We start from the raw sequence: 21,179 nt of genomic DNA, 5'->3' as shown, positions 1-21,179 counted from the left end.
TCGAACTTGCAATCCTCCTGCCTCAGCCTCCCAGATGACTAGGATCACAGGTGTGGGCCACTGCACCCAGCTTAAGTCCTGGTGATTATGGAGCTTACTTTGCATTTCAGTAGGAAAAAGGCAAAACAAATCAGTAAAAACAAATGACAATGTATCCCATTTGTTTACAATAAAATTTGAAAAAAAAAAAAAAAATGACAAGTTTCAGATAGTGATGAGTACTATAAACAAATGGTATCAGAGGGCTGGAGTGTATCCCAGGCAGCAAGCATATGCTTAGATTGCATGAGGCTCTGGGTTCAATCCCCAGCACTGCAAAAAAAATTTTTTTTTAATCTTAGAAGCTCATTTTTCCCCTGCATGAAGCTGACTGTATTGCCCATCCGTCTCAAGAGTCTCATTCCACAGGGCAGGAATACCCGGCTACCTACTTCTAGGACTTATTCCTACACTCAATCCTAAAGAATGTGGACTTCTGATGACAACAGACTCTTGTATCAAGACAGATTCTGCAGATCGCTGCCAGTCATTCAGGGGCCCAGGAGTTCAAGGCACTGAAAGGGGCATAGAGTTGAAAGAGACTTTGAAGATCACTAGGTAGAAGACTCTTATTTATGAGAATACTGACACTGTACAGATTTCTCTCCAAGTACAAAGGATATTCTGTATTCCTTTAGTTCTTTCAGTTCTTCTTCTCTTCTCTGCTTTTCTATTAGTTCCTGCTGCCGAGAAACCTCATCAAGGAAGTTAGTCTCATCTTCATCTAAGCCTCTTACCATGTTTTCTGAGGAAATAATTAAAAGAGAACACAGAGTAAGCTAAAGGGAAAATATAGTCAAATAAGATTTCTCCTTTTCCTTTTTTTAATAAACAGCAGATTCTTCAGGGGATTAGGAGAAAGAGCTGTTAATGCTATGGCTTTTGGATAGGTGATGTGGCATAAAATCAAGGCATTCCTCACATTACTAGATATTAGTATAGTATTAAAGTTGGTATCTTGAGCTCTACACAAAAATGTTCAATGTGGCCTAGAAGGCAAAAGGCTGACTCTTCCCCCAAATGAGCATTGGAGATGAGATAACCAAGACAATTCCATTGCTAATTATAAGAATGTTACATGAGGTAAAAGTGCATCAAGAACACCCTGTAAGTCCACCACTGGACTGTATTTTCTGAAGCTTACTGAATTTGAACTGCTCCTCATACTCCTGCTGCTTCCTGTCTTTCTGCTCCTGTAGCCTTTCATACAGAGATCGAGGGTCATAAACCTCCTCTGGACACTCTGAAAGAAAGATGAGTAGAGGGAGTGGGGAAGGGGGAGATACGCACTTTAGAATTTTTTCAAACTATTTGGCAATCATGAAGAATTTTTAATATAAAGCCAAGTTCTGCATGATCTGAGAGTGAGGATAACACCAAAAAAAGCACGAAATCTACTGCTTCCCTCTGGATCTCGAAGAAGGCCCAGCAGTTCTCAAAGGCTAACTATCAGTGTCAATAAGACCCATGTCCAGGGACTGTTAGGTGGCTGAGGGGTCAGCCCACATCCTCCACAGCAGCAGTATTGTCAGCTGCTCAGACTATGGATCCACCTATGTTGATGGAACAGACTATCAGAATCTCCTGAAAGGCAGTGTGGTAGAGAGGAAAGGATAAGGTGTTGAGTGAGCATCCTGGTTCTGCCACGAGACCTTACACGTTCACCCTCTGTGCCTTGGTTCTTCGACTCTTAAGCAAGGACAATCAAAGTCTATTTGGCAGGTGTTGCAAGGATTAAAGATCACTACATTAAATGTCCAACTACAGGCCCATGTACCTTCTGGATCTTCAGGTTTTCGAACTTTCTCCCATTCTTCTTGCCTCCTTTTGCGCCGTTCATCTAGTTCTGCCTCAGACACAAACCGCTTTTGATGACAAGGTTACCATCATCCCCTCCATCCATAATGAACGATCAGTCTAACAAAAGAGAAAGAGAGAGAAAACTGCAATTAAAATTTCAAAGAGAAACAAGTTAGATGTTTCATCCAGTAACAGATTAAAATTTTTTCTTCCTCAAATGGTTTAATTTATGGGTCATTGATGAAAGCACACAATTACATTTTCCCTATTTATCAGGTTATCTACAGAGTTAATGACAGAATATGGAATAATCCTCATTACCTGTTTTTGCACAGTAAATCTCACACTGCAGATATTGCTGCCCCTCTATTCTAGACAAATTGGCCTCCTGGGCACCCCACCCTTTCCCCAGCTCTCATCTCCTTTATTTCTGTAACATTTAAAAAATGTTTTCACTAGTGAATTATAGTTATATATAATAGTGGGGTTCACTTTGACATATTCATAAAAGCACATAATTTGCTCCATATTAGTCCCCAGTATTTTGACCTTGTCACCCCCTCTTCTCCCTCCCCTTGATTCCCATTTCCTTAACACTTGACATTATTCCTTCTTGAAATCCCTGTTTCAGGGACATGTCCCTATCCTGATTCACCTGCAATTGCTTCCAAGAAATTCAGACGGAGAATATCAGGTACTCAAAGAGCTTTAGTGATGGAGTCCAGTCTGTACAGCAGGAAAGTGATAGGCCTAGAGACACACAAACCAGGAATGGAGAGTGAGGAAAGAAGAATCCAGGTCTCCCAACTTCCAAGTCAATACACTTTCCAGAATATCAAGCTGAATCCTCTTACCCTTGTTCTCTTTAAACACTCTGTCTGCACCACTTAGGATACTACCTTCAATCCTTCTCTTATCTTGACCATCTTATGCATGTCTTGATACAGAAGATTCCCTATCTCCAATCTATCTACTACTTCTACCTGGACCTTTCTTCAAAGAGGGGAGAAGGAAATAAAGATAAAACAATGTATATTATTCCTTTTAAACTAAACCTCTTTCTGCTTTTCCTTGCTGGTTTCCTTCCTTTCAAATAACTGTGGCATTAACCCCATATTCAGACGTGTTAGGTATTATTCACATTACTCCACAACAAAAAGGCACATATTCAACCCAATGTCCATTTAAAGATGACTACTAATTAGAATAATAATAAAGTTTCCTAAAAGTGATAAAGTCTGCTTCCACAAAAATAAAACAGATAGTCGAGTGTGATCAGCATGCCTATAACCCCACCTATTCAGGAGGCTGAGGCAGGAGGACACAAGTTCAAGGCCAGCCTCAGCAACTTAGAAAGACCCTGTCCCAAAATAAAAAATAAAAAGGGCTGGGAATATAGCTCAGTGGTTAAAAAGTTCCTGGGTCTGATCTGTAGTGAAAAAAAAAAAAAAAAAAAAAAAAAAAAAAAAAATCAAATAAATAGTATATACTAAGTTCATACAACATTCTACATCCTTTGTGTATTATATTCGTATACATATTGATCCCATAAAAAATATTATCACTTAACAAATGAAAAAAAAGTTAGAGAAGTTATATCACTTGTCTAAAGAAATACAGATGGTAAGTGGTGGAGCCAAGAATCAAATCCAGGTCTGACATCAAAAATTCCTCTTAGCTGGGCATAATGACACACACCTGTAATCCCAGTGGCTTGGAAAGCTGAGGGGACTGCAAGTTCAAAGCCAGCCTTAGCAACTTAGCAAGGCCCTAAGCAACTTAGTGAGACTCTGCCTCAAATTTAAAAAAAATTTTTTTTTTTTAAAGGGCTGGGGATGTGACTCAGTGTTAAGAACCCTGGGTTCAATCCCTCATACCAAAAAAAAAAAAAAAAAAAAAAAAAAAAATTAACCCACTCACTCACTTCACCATATTCCACACCCAAAACCACCAAGTATTGGTTGAAAGCAAGGGTATGTCTTCTTAAAGAATGAAATGGCATTCACTGATAAATGGATGGAGCTGGAGAATATTACGCTAAGGGAAATAACCCAATCCCAAAGAAACAAAGGCTGAATGTTTTCTCTGATATGCAGATGCTAATTCACAATGGGGGGGAGGATAGAGGTATTTTGAACTAGAAAGAGGGAAGTGAAGGGAGGGGAGGGGGCTTAGGGGTAGTAATGACAGTGGAATGAATTGGACATTATTACCCTAAGTGCATATGATGATTACATGACCTGCGTAACTCTTTATCATGAAGAATGAGAAGTTTTACTCCATTTATGAATGATGTATCAAAATGCATTCTACTGTCATGTATAATTAATTAGGACAAATTTTTTCAATTCATTTTTATTGTAAACAAATGGGATACATCTTGTTTCTCTGTACATGAAGTAGAGGCATACCGTTTTTGTAATCATATATTTACCTAGGGTAATAGTTTTTGATTCATTCTGTTATTTTTTTTCTTCCCCAGGACAAATTTAAAAAAAAAAAAACAAAAACAAGGATATGTCAATTTCAACTTTTCTTCCTACATCAAATTCTGGTGCTGAGAAAGTTCATGCAACATTTTTATTTAATAAAGTTAGAAATGGAAGTAGAGAAAACATACTCTAACATTCAGAACAAGAGAAACGGTAATTGTCTCAGCCCGAAAGCTACTATTTGAGGTTTAGTACAACTTACCAATGAAAGAGAATTGTGAAAATGACTACCAAAGCCCTAAACCAGCTGTCAGAAGCTGCTGTCCCCAGTGAGTCCCACAAACTGGACACCTCTCACCATCACCATCACCGCGTTGCAACCCAAGCTCATTAAAAAAGCAGAACTGTTTGGTCTCTGCGCCCACGCCCCAAACTCCTCAAGTTCTGCAGAACTACCTCCTTTGAACAACTCAACAATCTATTAAATATTTCTGGTAGAGGAAATGCAAACTGTCCGACACTAACAAGTGGGAGGGGCATGTGGACCTTCGAGTTCCCCTTTCTTATCCTGTTTGCTGTCGCTCTTTTTACCCCGTATTAGCTGTTTTTTTCCCCCTCACCCCTATTTCTGGTAAATAATTCAGAAAAGACAGGTCCTTATAACTCCACCAGGCATCTGAATCCACCATATACACCTAGAAGATGGGCACCTAACTCATGATTCAAAACCTCAAGATGGACAGACCCTGCACTCTGTCCCCAGGCAGCCAACCCCTTCTCTGAGCGGACTTGACCTTCTTCCTTAGAGTAACTGAAATCTTTTCCCCTATGAACTCCACAAAGAGGCTCAAACTGGGACCAGACAAAAGGAGCCAGATCTTTTCCAAGATGACAATAGGACAGTTGTTTGAAGCCAACTCCCATGTTCCCCCTAACTTGTTTCTTTTCTGAGCCAAACATCCCTAGTTGCTTTAATCTTACAAAGTAAAGAAAATTAAGGGCTGGGGTTGTAGCTCACTGGTAGAGCACTTGCCTAGCACTTTGAGGCAGTAGGTTGGATTCTCAGTACCATATGTAAATAGGCAAATAAAATAAAGGTCCATCAACAACCAAAACATATTTTTTTAAAAATTTGTCTCCAAGTATTGAACTTTCTAGAACCAACATTGATGGTCACACAATTACTGTGAGTTTAAAAGGGGCAAAACTAAACCAATGTTTTATCTGTTTTTCTTCAATGTGCATTTTCTTCCATAGGTCTTCACTCACTTGCTGGTACTTCAACTACTGTAGTTCCCTACTTGCCTCCAATGCCACCAGTGGTTCTATGAACAATTAATTTTGATTATCTTTCGACATTAAGAAAGGTCTAAGATATGGACAGAAAATTTTGATAAACAAATAGCCGCGGTTCTGAGTATTCTGGATAATATTCAGAATATTTCTTCTCCAGAAATATTCTGGTCTTGCTGGGCACAGTGGCTCATGTCTGTAATCCCACCAGTTCAGGAGGCTAAGGTAGGAGGATTTCAAGTTCAAAGTCAACCTCAGCAATTTAAGTTTGCAATTTAAGTTGCCCTAAGCAACTTATTTTGAGATTCTGTCCCAAAATAAAAATAAAAAGGTCTGGGATGTGGCTCCGTGGTTAAGCATCCCTGGGTACCAAAAAAGAAGAAATATTGAGGTCTGTTCAGGATTCAAAACTTTACCATCAATACTGCCAATAAATAAAGCTTAATTTTAGACACCTTTCAGTACAACCTACTTGAATTCAATTTATCTGTAGTCTCGTTATCAAGAGGAGGAATGGGTAATGAAAGAGACTATGTATTTGGCTTGAAATCAAGAGACTTGTGTTCAAACTCAGGTTCTGCCTCTTATCAGTACGATGGTGGGCAAGTCACTTAAGTCCTCTGAGCCCTGGTGTCTACATACATCCACAGATCACACCTAACAGCAGGAATCAACATAAAGCTTTTGTCTGGGTAAACAACATAATTCATGTAAAGCACTTAGCACATAAAGGATTTAGCACATACTTAAACAACTTTGAAAAGCTTTCCATTATTACAAAGAACTATGCTAAGCTATGAGCAGGTTAGAGCAGCAAGAGAAATACCATCTGCACTCGAGCAGTGGGGGAGAAATTAATCAGTGACGTAAACAAACATGACACTTCAAGTGGGGAAGAGATTGCATAAAACTGAGAAATTAGGCCAAGCACTGTGATGCATGCCTATAATCCCAGTAACTCAGGAAGATTGCAAGTTCAAAGTCAGCCTCAGCAACTTAGCAAGGTCCTAGGCAACTTAGTGAAACCCTGTCTCAAAATTAAAAAATAAAAAGGCCTGCGGATATTGCTCAGTGATAAAGCACCTCTGGGTTCAATACCACTCCCAAAATAAAATAAAATAATTCCAACTGATTAAAAATACTTATATTGAGAAGTATTGCTACACAGTGTATTTCTCTTTGAAAGGTTCAAGATTCATTGGTTGTTTACTCTGTGATAGTGAAGTAGTAAGTACCTCCAACTCACTGACCTCCTTTTGGAAGTAAACAGAAAAAGCTAGGAAATTGGCTTGCCTTGACTTACTCCTACTGCTTAGCTAAATTTTCACAAGTCTCTTCTTTTTTCCCTTTTGTTTGCTAGAATAATAAAAAATAAAACAAAAGATAAATAGCCCAGGATTATGAGGATCTATCAAGATTGATATAGGGCCAAGACAGCAATCCCAACTACTCAGGAGGCTGATACAGGAAGATATGTTCAAGGTCAACCTGGGCAACTGAGCAAGACCCTGTACACTAAAAACAAAATAAAAAGGGCTGGGAAGCAACAATAGGTGTTGGTGAGGATGTGGGGGAAAAAGTACAGTCATACATTGCTGGTGGGATTGCAAATTAGTGCAGCCACTCTGGAAAGCAGTGTGGAGATTACTTAGAAAACTTGGAATGGAACCACCATTTGACCCATTTATACCACTCCTTGGCCTATATAAAATCAGCAAACTCAGTGACGCAGTCATATCAATGCTCATAGCTGCTCAATTCACAATAGCTAGATTGTGGAACCAACCTAGATGCCCTTCAATTGATGAATGGATAAAGAAACTGTGGTGTATATATACACACTGGAATATTACTCAGCCATGAAGAATAAAATTATGGCACCTGCAGGCAAACGGATGAAGTTAGAGAATATCATGCTAAGTGAGATAAGTCAATCCTAAAAAAACCAAAGGCTGAATGACCTCTGTGATAAACAGATGATGATACATAATGCAGAATGGGAGGGAGGCAAGAATGGAGGAAGGATGGATTGTATAAAGGAGGGTGGGGGGAAGGAAAAATAACAAAATGAGACAAACACCATTACTCTATGTGCAGGTATGATTACACAATGGTACAACTCTACTTCATGTACAACCACAGAAACAAGTTGTACCCCATTTGTTTACAATAAATCAAAATAAATAATTAAAAAAAAAAAAAAAAGAAAATGCCATTAGTAGCTACTCTTGATTTTAACACTCAAGGGAGAACCTTATTCTTTTTTAATGGTTATGTAATATTTCAATTTATGGCCATATACCAATTTATTTCACCATTCCCTGTTGACTTTGTACTGTTTACAATTTGGGGGCTATAGTAAATAATATTCCAATAAATATCCTTGTACATACATATAAAAAGGGGCTGAGGATGTAGCTCAGTGTTAGAGCACTTGCCTAGTGTGTGTGAAGCCCTGGGTTCAATCCTGAGGGTGGGAGGTGGGGGTGTGGGGGGGGTGTTAATATAGGAATGCAGAGGATTTACACTGGGAATGCTTATTTTGCTTTTATTGTGCTAAATTTGAGTAAATTTGGTCAACTTTCCTTTACTCAGGTAGCATTTTTTCAAGGTGACACAAGTTTAATTATCAAACTAAACATTACTTTTGTGTGTGTGTGTGTGTGTGTGATACTGAGGATGGAACCCAGGGACTCATGCATGCTAGAGCACTCTACCACTGAGCTACACCCCCAGCCTATTATTTTTAAAAAGGATTATTTAAGTTCTTCAAATAGGGGATTCATGGAAAACCAAAACCATACCAAAATCATTTTGTTCAAACTTAAAAGTTTCAAACAGGCACAAATAAAGAACATGGTTTTCAAATTTGCTTGACAGTCAAGAAAACAAAGTTCTTATATTTCAGGCCAAAGTAACTGTTAAACACTACACCACTGTATTTATGCTGGAGACTGTGGCATTTAATTTCCAAGTTGGTGGGATGAAATGGGCTCAGTGTCTTATATAGCACACCCTGCAAGTTTTAAAATACAAAACTTACATTGCTGCCCCCCAAATAATTGCTATCCCTGAATTGAAAATCATTCCACTTCACTAGTGCCATGATGTGAGTTAATGAGATCTGGTTTCCTAGGGAACTGAATTTTGTGATGGCAGACTTAATTCTTAAGTGTTTACATCACTGGCCACCATAACCTTCTAATTTTAAAATTAAACAGATTATACATGTAAAAATATACCAGAGGGAATCAGATTTCTGTTATGTTGTTCTAAATATGCACGTACAGTAGCAAAAACAAGAGTTCAATACATACCCTTGTCAGTACATACATAGTTTACTGCTTTCCAATGTTTTCACTCTGATGTTAAGTCACCCTGTTCTTCAAAATGCAGAATGGCAACTAAGAGGAATTTGCCATTTAGCTAACTTTAACTATATTCCAAATAAAAAAACTACTTTCTGATCAAAAGGCACTTCTAAGAAACTAATTATGATCAAGTCACCTTTTTTTTTCTAAAACTTCTTCAGAGAATAACAACTAATAACAGAAAACAGTGTTAGTATTTATTGTTAAGACAAAATAATTACTAATTAATAATTAATAATTAATCATGTTTGTACGTTTTTGGATACTGGGGATTAAACCCAGGGGTGCTTTACCACTGAGCTACATCCCAGTTTTTTTTGTTTTTTTTTTCCGCCTTTTTTCTTAATTTGAGACAGGGTCTTGCTAAGTTGCTTAGGGCTTCTCTAAGTTGCTGACGACCTCAAACTTGAGATCCTCCTGCCTCAACCCCCAGTCAGTTACAGGTGTGCACCACCAAAACTGGCTTCAATCCATGTTTTAAATATTAAGAAGAGCAATTTGTAGCCACCTAGTAGGCATTTAAAAAAACGTGTTCGATTAGCTAAAATTATGTTTATCTTTCTATAGCATGAGAGAAGACTCTCATATGCACTGACTTTGATTTCATATATATATACATACTAAATTTAAATATTGGTTCCCTTAGCTGCTCCTCAATTTCCCAGCCCACATGTGCCTCTCAGAATATAAACACTACCCTCACTACATGTGTTTCTTATGTTACTTGTAACTTTTACACATTGTGACTTGTACATCCAACTACTTCATCTGGAGCTCTCAGGAGGAAAAACTGCAGGTTTTCCTAAACTGGAGGGAAATCTGACCATGTCAAAACTTTCCTGCACTGATATTTCTACATCCAACATGATGCCTCCCTGAGATTTTCAAGGACCTTTTGTGTGCAAGGCCCAGTGCTCGGTACTAAACAGACACTCAACTTTTTGGTGAGAGAACTTGCATTCAGTAAGAGATAAGCTTGGCATATGAGTAATTTAAAGAAAAGTAGACATAGCTAAATGCTAACAACAGAAGCTAAGCACTCAAGAGTTAAGAAAAGGAATAGAATAAGGCATCAAGGAAGCTGATTTTTTTTTTGTTTTTGTTTTGGCAGTACAGGGGATTGAACATAGGGGCACTTTACCATTGAGATATACCCTCCGACTTTTTTTATTTTGATTTTGAGACAGCATCTCTCTAAGTTGCCCAGGCTGGCCTAGAACTTGCAGTCCTGCCTCAGTCTCCTAAGTAGCTGGGATTACAGGCATGACCATCATGCCTTACAAGGAAGCTTAACAACTGTGACACTAAAATTGTGGAAGTTTAATGAAGAAAAATTATCTTTAACTTAAGATTAGTAGGCATTGCAAATAATATGATCCAAAATCAGAATGAAGGGGATCCTGATTTCTGGAAAAAGTAGACTAGATAATTAAGACCAATCCTCCACTATTATATTTTAAAAGATACATATTTGTTTTCTTTTCTTTGTCTCTCTGTTTCACTTTTTTTTTTTTTTTTTAAATTCTGGGATTGAACCCAGGGCTTTCCAAATATGCTAGGCAAGTGCTGTACCACTGAGTTACATCCCCAATCCTAAAGCTGAAAAGTTCTTTAAAAATAATTCTGAAATAGAAAAGCTAACAAGATTGTAAATAATTTGGACAAAATCCAGGAGGATGTTAAAAATCAGAAATTAAGTCCAATATTATAGTGGATTTCATCCTGATGATTTATCTGACCTGAAAGCTACAAGTTTCAGTGCCAGCATGTGGCAACATAGACAAAAGTCAGAATCAGGTGCCCACCAGAATGTGGAGTCTGACAACCACCCCCACTTACATAAATCAGCACCCCTAAGAACTATACCCTCAAGATAAAGGTGAACTGGGAAGTAAAACAGCAAGAATTGGCAGCATAAACAGACCCAAAGGGAAATCAGACCATGGAATTAACATCGACTATAAAACACTACCTTTACTACCTTTAAAGAAATAAAAATCAAACCTCAAAATCAGTAGTAGGGAATAAGAAACTGTAAAACAGTGACAAACCCAAATTTTCTAGTTCAGGAACTAAAAAATTCAAGAATATGCTAGGAGTGTGGCTCCATGGTAAAGCACATGTCTAGCATATAAGGCATTGCTAATAAATAAATATTTAAAGTGCAATAACTGAATTTAACACTTCAGTGGATGAGTTTAACAACAGGCTGAAAATAAAAGCATTTATGAAGAAATTATCCAGAATGTAGTGGAAAAACAGAAAGAGGCATAGAAAATAGAAAAGTCTATGTAACAGTAAAGAACAAACAATGGGGCAGAGCAATATGTGAATATAAAATGGATGTGGATTTTACAGAACTAATAAAAGACACTCATCCAGTCAAGAAGTCTAATAAATACTAGACAAACTGAACAAAAACAAATCATAGATATATCAGTAAAAATACAAAAAAAATCACAGAAAAAGATAAAACAATCTTTAAAACATTCCACAGTAAAGAGTGAAACATTATATTTAAGAATGAAGTCAAATACGTTGAAAGGGTGTGCCATACATAGAGAGAGAACTGTTGAGAGTAAACACATTGAAAAAATTACATTTAGTTTCCACAGAGGTATACGACACCATAATTGAACCTATGGCCAAATGACACACTTAAATCACTTCATTTACCAGATACGTGGTTTTCAATTTAGGAAGTAGCAGCTTGACCCTAACCAAACATCAAGATTTTTAGAAGGTAAGCCTGGTCAGTGGTACACACCTGTAATCCTAGCTACTCAGGAGACTGAGGTAGGAGGATCCAAGTTTGAGGCCAGTCTCAGCAACTTAGAGAAGCCCCAAGCAACTTGGTGAGACCCCGTCTCAAAATAAACAATAAAAAGGGCTGTGGATGTGGCTCAGTGGTAAAGTACCCCTGTGTTCACTACCCAGTACCCACCCCCGAAAAAAAAATTCTTGGAAGGTAAAAGTGAAGACTGATAACCAAGTAAATGGTCTTGACAGTATTCGTTCTTGTTTTAAAAAAACATGACGAATTTCCCCATACAATAAAGGCATTAAGACTTCAGTAAAGAAAGATAATTGGGCAGCCTCTACTTTCAGACATTCATAAACTGTTCACAGCTCATCTTGGGCTCTATTTGAAATATATAAAAATTGCCTTTATCTCAGCTCAATTCCTTGTATCAAAAAGGAGTCTACACACTGATTCCTTTCAAACATTTCAGCAGCAGTGTTCTCCAAATCACTTTATGGAGTCCCTGCGGTATATCAATATCAGCCAACTTTTTATAGACAAATCTTATCTCACGGCTGATACCCAAGAGGTCATTAGGAATTCTGACCACCAGGCTGAATTTGGCTTCGTGGGTCCCATTTAAGACCTTCTCAGTCAGACTACCTGCGGGTAAGGGTCCAAGAATATGCATTTTTTAAATTGAGGGTCACAGATCCTGTTTTCCCCACGGCTATGAATGAATAGGTATCCCCTTTCTCCTATGTGGGCTGACAGTCCCAAGGGCCACCAACTCTCAAACACGAAGTCTCAACTCTCGGTCTTGTTCTTCAGTGTTCTACAAAACGGGCACGCTGGCTTGTTTTCGGTTAGAAGAAAATGCACTTAGCACAGCAAATGGAACATAACAAACGTGTCTCCCATCCTGCACTTAAGAGTCTGGGATTCCACCATTTCCAACTAGGAGTTCCCCTATCTCCTGAGTAGCCTGGAGCTGTTTCAAGACCTCTGGAACACAGCCGGCCCCTCACCAGAGGCCTGGGTGGCCACTCCTGCACAAAAGTGGAGAAAGCCGACGAGAGGCCCGGAGTCCTGGGCCCGCCTGAAACGCTCAGGGAACCTCCCCCGACCTTCCCACAGGTTCCCTCTGCTCCGTTGCAGGCTGGGCCCTGTGAGTTCGAAGCCCCGGCGATTCAGAACACCTGGCGAGTACAGGGACCAACAACAGCCCTGGCACGGACCCTAACACCAGCCGCAGCTCACCATCTCCTCAGCGAAGAAGTCCAGGTTTCGACGCCTGGCCAGGACCCAGGCCGCACTCACCTACCAGCGCGCGGGAGGCGAGACTCCCTCCCCTCGGTGGCGCCCACCCCAAACCGCCACCTCAAAGGTCGCTCGCTCTTTTAAAAAAAAAAAAAAAAAAAAAAAAAAAAAAAAAAAAACGAAAACGAAAAAAAAGAAAAGAGAGAGAGAAGAAATAAAGAAAATAGCCTTTGCTTTTGTATTCCTTTTGACCCTTCAGGGCTTCCTGTTCCTCACCGCCACAACAAAGCTCCGCCCCACTTCCGGCAGCGTGATCCAATCAACAGCTCTCTTCCTCCCCAGGAGCACAGTGGAAATCCGGTGTCTCAAAAGCGAGCCGGAGAGACTTGATTGGTCCAGTCACTCCTCAGCAAGGGGATTGGCCAATTTACGCCTGAGGGGCGGGCCTAGTCGGAATCTCACGTGACACCATCCCTGAAAGATAATTGGCTGTTAGGGAGAGGGATTGCCACCGAGGAAGGGGCGTTTCCTAGGGGACTGAGGGAGGGTCAGGGCGGTACGAAGCGGGGGTGGGCCCTGCGCGTAATGGCAGCGCCGTGGCCTCGCGTCCATCTTTACCGCTCTCTTGGACCTGTCACAAAGGAGTCGTGCTGCTACCGCTGTCCCATTCCTCCTGTGGCCCCAGGAGCTAGAGAAAGTCAGTGCTGCAGCCGTACCGCGCTGCTCTGGGAACCCCCCTGGGGACGGGGACACGGAAGGGAAGGGAGTTCGAGGGCTGGGCACGTCTGTGAGGGAGGGAAACAGCCGCTCGAGTCTGGGGCGGAGAGACGGGACTGGGGCTCCGGCAGGCTCCTGAAAGGGACCTGGTAGGGGGTGGTGTTGGGCAGAGCCCGGGAAGCAGCTTGGAGGTTCTCCACCAAGGCCCGCGCTGAAGGCGCCTGAAGAGGTTCCTGGAAGAGGGTGTTCCCCCTTTGTGGGGTGCGGGGGTCTTGACTGAAGGAGGTTTTGGGGAGTCATCTTTCGGAGGACGCTGCGGCTTACCGGGCCCAGGTGAGAGGCAGGTATCTCCCGGGGAGGCTCCCGGTACTGAGTAGTGCTCCTTAGCGGTGCTTGGGGCCGAAGCGGTAGAGGGGAGGACGTTTGGGGAGGATTTCCCTTTGTGGAGTTTGCGGTTCCGGTGGGAGGCAGAGCTCCCCCAGCGAGATTTAGAAACGTCTTGGGGTCCAGAGACGCCACTGAGAGAGAGGCTAGTAGGTAGGAAGCCAGACCTAGCGGATTCTCCTGCTCCGGAGGCCCGAGCTAAAAACTGGGTAAGGACCTTGGGGAGAGGGGATTTCTGGGAGGTTCTGGGAAGGAGACACTCCCTCTCATAGGAAAGTCTAAGTGGGGAATAGCGAGAAGAAATGGGAATGGCCTCAGGTCTGCCCTCTTTGGAGACCGACCAGGTGTCCCGGACACAGGATTCAGCTGCTTCTGGGCTTGGTGCCAGGATGGGGTGGGGGGAGTCCATCCCAACACCAACAACATCCCCTGCATGTCTCCACGTTAGGCATTTGTCACTGCCTGTTGCCTCACTTTCCCTGTTTTGGGAGAGGGGGACCAAGACTGAGACAGAGATGTCTGAATGAGACTCTGATCTTCTATCTGGTAGAGCTGAGTGAGCTTGCTCCCCCTGGAGTGTTGTACTTTGTACTTTCAAGGGTTGGAAGTGTCTGTTATTGACTGAGTTGAGTCCCGTAGTTTCCAGGCCCCTCACCTACCATCTGCTTGCCTTAGTGAAGTGATTGAATCTCCTTGAGTTTCTAATGTGAAACAACGAACGCAGCGTGTGAAAGTATTTTACGAACTGTGTGTGAAAGTAAGGTACTGTAATCCTACCACCAAACAGGTTGCTCCGGAGGAATAAAAGTGAAGGCCCTTTCTAAACTGTAGAGCAGTGTGTAGATGTAAGAGATTAGCATTAATAAAGAGGTCCATCACCTATAAAGTACTGGGAGCCCTATTGCACTGAAAACTCCTAGGTTCCCACCTTCTTAGGTCACATTATAATCTCAACTTTTGGTTTCAAACCCTGCTACCATGGGGGTGGAGGGATTTCCAATTTTTGCTCTCTTGAGTTTTAATTTACTTTAAACTTATGAAGGTGCTGGCAGGAGTTAGTACTATAATACAGTTTTTCCTACAGGAAGTTTTTCCCTGACAGCTGAAATTATCCTCCAAGTAATTTGATCTCAGTATTGTAAATCTCCTCATTTCATATATATATATTTACAGCCTTAAGATGTCTAGAGGTAGTGAATACCATGCTTCCTCTCTCAGATGTTGTTTATATATGAGATTTATATATATATAAATCAGATGTGATTTTCATAGGAGACCACCTTTTAAATTTCTCTTCCACAGAGGGTCTCTTTAATTTTTCACTTTATGTAAAGTTTGCATTCCTGGGATGATATCTTGCTTTTAGATCCTTCTAAGAGGTTATAAGATACTTGTGTCCATGTGTGACACTTCATTAATGTTCAGTTAGTGGCATTTGTTAGAGCTGATTTTCCAAATATTGGGTAATTCATTTGTGATTTTTATTTTGCTTTTGTTTTGTTTTTAAACTGATCTGGATTTCTTGCTTTTCTGATATTATATTCCATGGGTTGTTGTTGTTGTTTTCTTTAAATCATTATCATGATTTTGTGCACTTTTTCATTTTTTCTAGGATACCTGGTGTCCTGACTTACTGTTCAATGTCTCTATGTCCTGCTATTTTGCTCTTTTCACATCCCTTTCCTTTTTTATTTTTATTTTTTTCTGTACTGAATGATATTTTTAAGTTATCGATTATAGGAAGTATTCCAGCGTATCCTATCTGGACTTTTTTCTGCTTGTCAGCAAAATAATTATTTAGCAAGTATCAAGGGGAATTTAAAATTTAGCATACTGGTCAGGCACCGTGGCCCACACCTTTAATCCCAGCAGCTCAGGAAGCTGAGGCAGGAGGATCCAGAGTTCAAAGCCAACCTCAACAAAAGCAAGACACTGAGCAACTCAGTGAGACCCTGTCTCTAAATAAAATACAAAATAGGGCTGGGGATGTGGGTGGTTGAGTGCCTCTGAGTTCAATTCCCAGTACCAAAAAAAATAAAAAATAAAAACATAGCATACTGTATAATAGTGCATTATTCTGTCTTAACTAGAGAAAAAAAATCCAACAGTGCTAACCTGTTTTGGCAAGAATTTAACAATGGAAATTGTTGTGTGTTCCTGAAGTGCATTTACTATAATCTATATCAACTCAGGAGATCAATCCACTCTGTCAAGAATTGTATATATTTTCCCTAATAAGTCATTTGTTATAATAAGATGGGAAGTCACTTTATATCCTTTACAACAACTTTCTTTGATACTTTAAAGTCCATGTACTTTGGATAAAATTTTTAGGAATTTTTGAAATAATGACTATTATACAGCTTTAAACTGGAAATTTTTGGTTTTGTTTTTTGGTTTTGTTTTGCAGTACTGGGGATAAACCCCGGGGGCACTCTACCACTGAGCTACATCCCCAGCACCTTCCCCCACTTTTTTTTTTTTAATTTGAGACATCGAGTTGCTGAGGCTGTCCTCAAAACTTGCAATCCTCCTGCCTCAGTTTCCTTAGTTGCTGGAATTACAGGCATGTGCCACCACATCTGGCAAAATTTCGGTACTTTGTGGTGGGATCCTTATGAAGTAAAATGTGATAGTTTCACAGTTCCAGAAGTAAGTAGAAAGTCAGTGGGCATCACAGATGAGAAGCACAGTAAAACCAGCCATCTATTTCAGAAGAGTTATTTGAGGATAGTAAAATGTGGATTTAGTGTCTCTTCAAGCTTTTGCTTTTTTTTCCCCCCCTCCTTCCAACTCCTGGGGATTAAACCTGAGGATTAAACTACCTTTCCAGCCCTTTATTATTTTTTTAAATTTTGAAATAGGGTCTCTGAATTTCTCAGGCTGGTCTCAAACTTGTGATTCTCCTGCCTTAGCTCTTCTAGTTGCTGGGATTACAGACATGTGCAAATGAACCTGATGCTTTTGGCATTTTTAAGACATTTACCATTTACTATTGAATTTGGATAATTTTCCTCCTGGTATTCAAATTAGAAATTTGGAAAACAAAATAGTCGAGAAGTAGTGAATGCCAAAACTTAGGTCACACCTTTTAGAAGGAAATTTTTACAACTTTTAGTACAAAAGAATGAATTTTTTTCCTGTCATCTTATTCAATAAGTCAGTTTTGAAGTAGTTTTCTTGCTGACCTTTGTAACTAGAAAAAGTACATATTTATTATATTTTGCTGTCAGTATCCATCCCCCAAGGGAGTGGTTGCTGGTTAAATATGTAAACAGTAACTATAGATGTGTATGTGGTATATTCAAGTGGTATATTCAAGTGTGGTATATTCAAGGTTAAATCAGATAAAGTTACCTTTAATAGTGGTGAGTTCTTAAAAAAAGTATTCCCCTTTCTGTTTTTCTGAGCTTTTGAGAATTAAGAATATGTTTTAAATAACAAGGATTGAGATATACTCAAGTTTGTTCAAGAATGAACTCTCTATGTGTCGTTTTCCTATTGCTTAAAATTACAGCTTCCAGCATAATTTCATGAATCCTATACACCTCAAATAGGAGGTCTGAAAAACCTTACTCAGCAAGTATATCATTACCTCATAGTTTAATGTTTCAGTATTAGTTTTTTCTTACCCCACTAATTCTCCTTTTCTTTGTTCACGTAATGCAGTGATTTTCAAAATATGACTCCTACCCCTCCCCTCCTCTTGGGAAATGCAGCTCTTCCCCTGCTCCCCCCTAATTTTCTTTGGCAATGCTAGAAATTGAATTCAGCCTTACACATGCTAAGCAAGTGCTCTACCACTTTGCTATGTACACTGCCTTGTTTTATTCTGACACAGGGTCTTGCTCAGTTGCCCAGGCTGACCTCTAATTTTCAGTCCCTCCTGCCTCATCGTCTCAAGTACCTGGAATTACAGGTGTACATCACCACACCTGACTACAGCTCCTTTTTTTCTGTTCTTATTCATAATTGTTCACCCTTCAATATGCCTGAGAGCTGCTTATTAATAACATGCCAAGTGAATTACTAATGATTACTAAAACATAGTATTTATAACCCAAAACAAATGATTAGAATTTACTGTGGGCATTTAATACCTTTTTATCCCAGGTAGACAGCCCTGGGAAACTTGGCACTGATACAAAGCTTCTCACATGTCATATGTGGAATGGAGATTTCTTCAGTATTCAGGAAGGGCACTTAGTTTGGGACACATCATCAATATTGTCTCAAAATGATTTCGGTTTTCCACTGTGATTCCTTACATTGTGTGTCCTTGTTTGTTTGTTTGTTTTTTCCCATTATAATTACTATTTAGCTTTAGTTTATCAAGTTAATTTATGGACTTTTGGTTATCCTTTTACTGTGTGAGTGGGGATATTTGTACAATAGTATCTTGGCATATAATTCAAGAAACAAGTGTTGCAATGCAAATGTAAGTCTTCTATTCCCTTTGCTAGTGCTAATTTATTAGGGTAATCTAAAAACTCACTTCTACAGAGATACTTCAATATGATCAAGTTCTTTTCACTGGAACATTTGTGGGTCCAGAGGCCTCCTCCTAGTGGACCCAATGCCTAATCCATAGGCTTTGTGTAGGAAGCTTCATGTATTGTCCATTGCTATCTTTTGCCCCTAACCACAGCTCACTTTGCCAAGAGCTTGAGGTATCTTTTTTCATCTTTGGTGTCTGGCAATTCGTTGGTGTGTCCATTTCATAAAAAGCAGTAGATATTTTGGAATCACTTTCTATTTTTTACAGATTTTAGGAGAAATTCACTTAAAATATTCATTGACTACCCGTTAGATTCTAATAGGAATCCAATTGAGTATGCAGTTGTGTGTTTTGAGACACCATTTTAAGTAGGTATCATAAATGAAAGTGCTGTCCTTCATACTACCTATGTATTTTGTTTGCTTTTCTTAATAGCATAGAGTTTTCTTGAATAGAAAAATACTTTTCCTTCATTTGTGTGTATTTGTATAACATGGTTATATGGTTTCCTGTTATTCGGTCTCCTCATAGGGTGGAATCTCACAGTATAGAATATTACATGTGTTTTTCTCCCCTGTACTGCAGCCATCATTAGCACTTACCTCACTTCTTCCTTAGTATTTCCTTTTTGGGTCCAAGGCAGATCTTTCAATCCTTCAGACTTCAGCAGGGATTATTTACTACTTTTTTTTTTTTTTTTTTTTTTTCTAAGTGGTATTTGCTTCTGGAAATTCCTTACTCTATCCTAGGCCTGAATTTTATTTTTTAATACATGTTTTGAATGCTGAAATGATTTGTCTTTTCTGCTTTATACTGTTTCAGCTCAGGCTATATTGTGGTTCTTTTTGCCATAAGTCTCACGTGACCTTAAATTTCACTGCTACTGATTTTAAAAACTGTCAACATTTTAGGGGAAGTTTTTGTTTTTGTTTTTTGTAGTACTCGGGATCAAACCCAGAGTTCTTGCATGTGTTAAGCACTCTACTATTTGAGCTATGTTCCCAGCCCTTTTTTTATTTTGAGACAGGATCTCCCTAAGTTACCAGACTTACTTCAAACTTGCGTGTGATCCTCTTGCCTTAACCTCCCAAGTAGCTGGGATTACAGGTGTGCACTAGGTGAAGTTTTTCCCCAGATACTCTATCCTTAACTGTTCAACCAGGAAAATGCTCTAGTTTCTTCTCAAAGGTATACTTTTAAAACCAACCTCAGGGCTTAAGAGTAATATCAGAATCATTCTGTGTTTCTCCCAGACTGCTTGAAAGTTAAAGTCCAGGAGATGATAGTGCCCTATGTAAACTGAAGCTGCAAGTGCTCAGTGCCACTGCACATAGCTTTGTGTACCTGTGTGACAAATAGAAACACCTTAGAAAGGTTGTCTTTCCTTTTTGGCGGGGATAGTGGTGGAATTCCAATCAAATACAACAGTCCCACAGTAATCAAGGAGGATTGGTTTCAGGACTCCTGCAGTACCAAAATCCATGGACACTTCAGTCCCTTCTATAAAATAGTGTAATATTTGCATAGAACCTACATCATCCCCTATGCTTTAAATCATCTCTAAATTGCTTACAATACCTAACAAAATGTGTTATGCAAATAGTTTTTATTTTGTGTTGTTTACAGAATAATGAACAAAAATAAGTTTAAAAAGAAGTCTGTGCATGCTGTAATCACAGTGGCTGGGGAGGCTGAGGCAGGAGGATCAAGTTCAAAGCCAGCCTCAGCAAAAGCGAGGCACTAAGCAACTCAGTGAGACCCTGTCTCTAAATAAAATACAAAATAGGGCTGGGGATGTGGCTCAGTGGTCAAGTGCCCCTGAGATCAATCCCCAGTACATAACCCCCTTACCCCCCCAAAAAAAAAAAAAAGAAACCTGCATGTACAGTTTTTGTTTTGTTTGTTTGTTTTTTCAAATAGTTTCAGTCTGAAATTAGGGACATGGAGGGCTGACTATTTCATTCTTGCCCTTCTCTCCTCCCTCAACAAAAGACTAGATACTTTAGAGTCTAGAGACAGAAACACTCTAATTAAAACCTCTATAGTTAGTTTGTTTCAACTGGCAAGTGTACTATTGAAATATGTCTACTTTTCTTATCTACATATTGCAGTAGCAAATGATCTGTTTTTTGACTTCTGTGTCCTCCATTTAAACTAAATCTTCAGTAAGAAAATTATGGTCTTTGAGGTATCCGCAAGATATTATAAAAGAAAATATATTCTCTATCTTGATGGAGTTTGAAGGCACAGATGTATGCATTTGACAAAACTCAGCATATATGTTTAAAATTTGCACAAATGTAAATTTAACTCCTAAAAACATTGAAGTCCAGCTATGAATATGCATGCTGAATCACTTAGGAGGAAGGATATGGAAGCCTTTAGTTTACTTTGAAGTACATCAAAAAATTTAAATAGATTGATGATGAATATAGAGATGGATAGATATGTAATATAAAGCAAGTATAATTAAATTTTAATGATAACATCTAGGTGGTAGGTATATAGATGTTCACTGTTCAGGGTTTGTTTGTTTATTTATTTATTTATTTATTTTTGCAGTATTGGGGATTGAACCCAGCAGTTTCCACTGAGCTACATCCTCTTCCCCCAATTTGTTTGTGTTTTTGAGACAAGTTCTT

General features: G+C 39.4%; 2 protein-coding genes across 7 annotated transcripts in view; one reads left to right on the top strand and one right to left on the bottom strand.

Moving 5' to 3' along the window:
* The window catches only part of Psme3ip1 (proteasome activator subunit 3 interacting protein 1), a 28,545-nt gene extending 15,473 nt beyond the window's left edge, over positions 1-13,072 (bottom strand). Inside the window, 6 exon segments of the mRNA XM_047528029.1 lie at positions 663-784; positions 1,184-1,282; positions 1,817-1,909; positions 1,912-1,956; positions 2,495-2,589; positions 12,939-13,072. Coding sequence (XP_047383985.1) covers positions 663-784; positions 1,184-1,282; positions 1,817-1,909; positions 1,912-1,942 — 345 coding nt within the window. The 5' untranslated portion in view covers positions 1,943-1,956; positions 2,495-2,589; positions 12,939-13,072.
* Positions 13,073-13,495: 423 nt separating this feature from the next.
* Rspry1 (ring finger and SPRY domain containing 1) overlaps positions 13,496-21,179 on the top strand; it is a 44,039-nt gene continuing 36,355 nt past the window's right edge. For 2 of the 6 annotated variants that reach the window (XM_047528026.1, XM_047528025.1), the window contains exon 1: positions 13,712-13,988. The gene's annotated coding sequence lies outside the window, so the exon portion shown is untranslated. The other 4 variants (XM_047528027.1, XM_047528023.1, XM_047528022.1 and 1 more) reach the window with 3 other exon arrangements.

Source organism: Sciurus carolinensis, chromosome 16, assembly GCF_902686445.1.
Source record: "Sciurus carolinensis chromosome 16, mSciCar1.2, whole genome shotgun sequence".
NCBI lineage: Eukaryota > Metazoa > Chordata > Mammalia > Rodentia > Sciuridae > Sciurus > Sciurus carolinensis.
The sequence above is the reverse complement of the archived record's forward strand: the minus strand, read 5'-3'. Positions and strand labels throughout refer to the sequence as shown.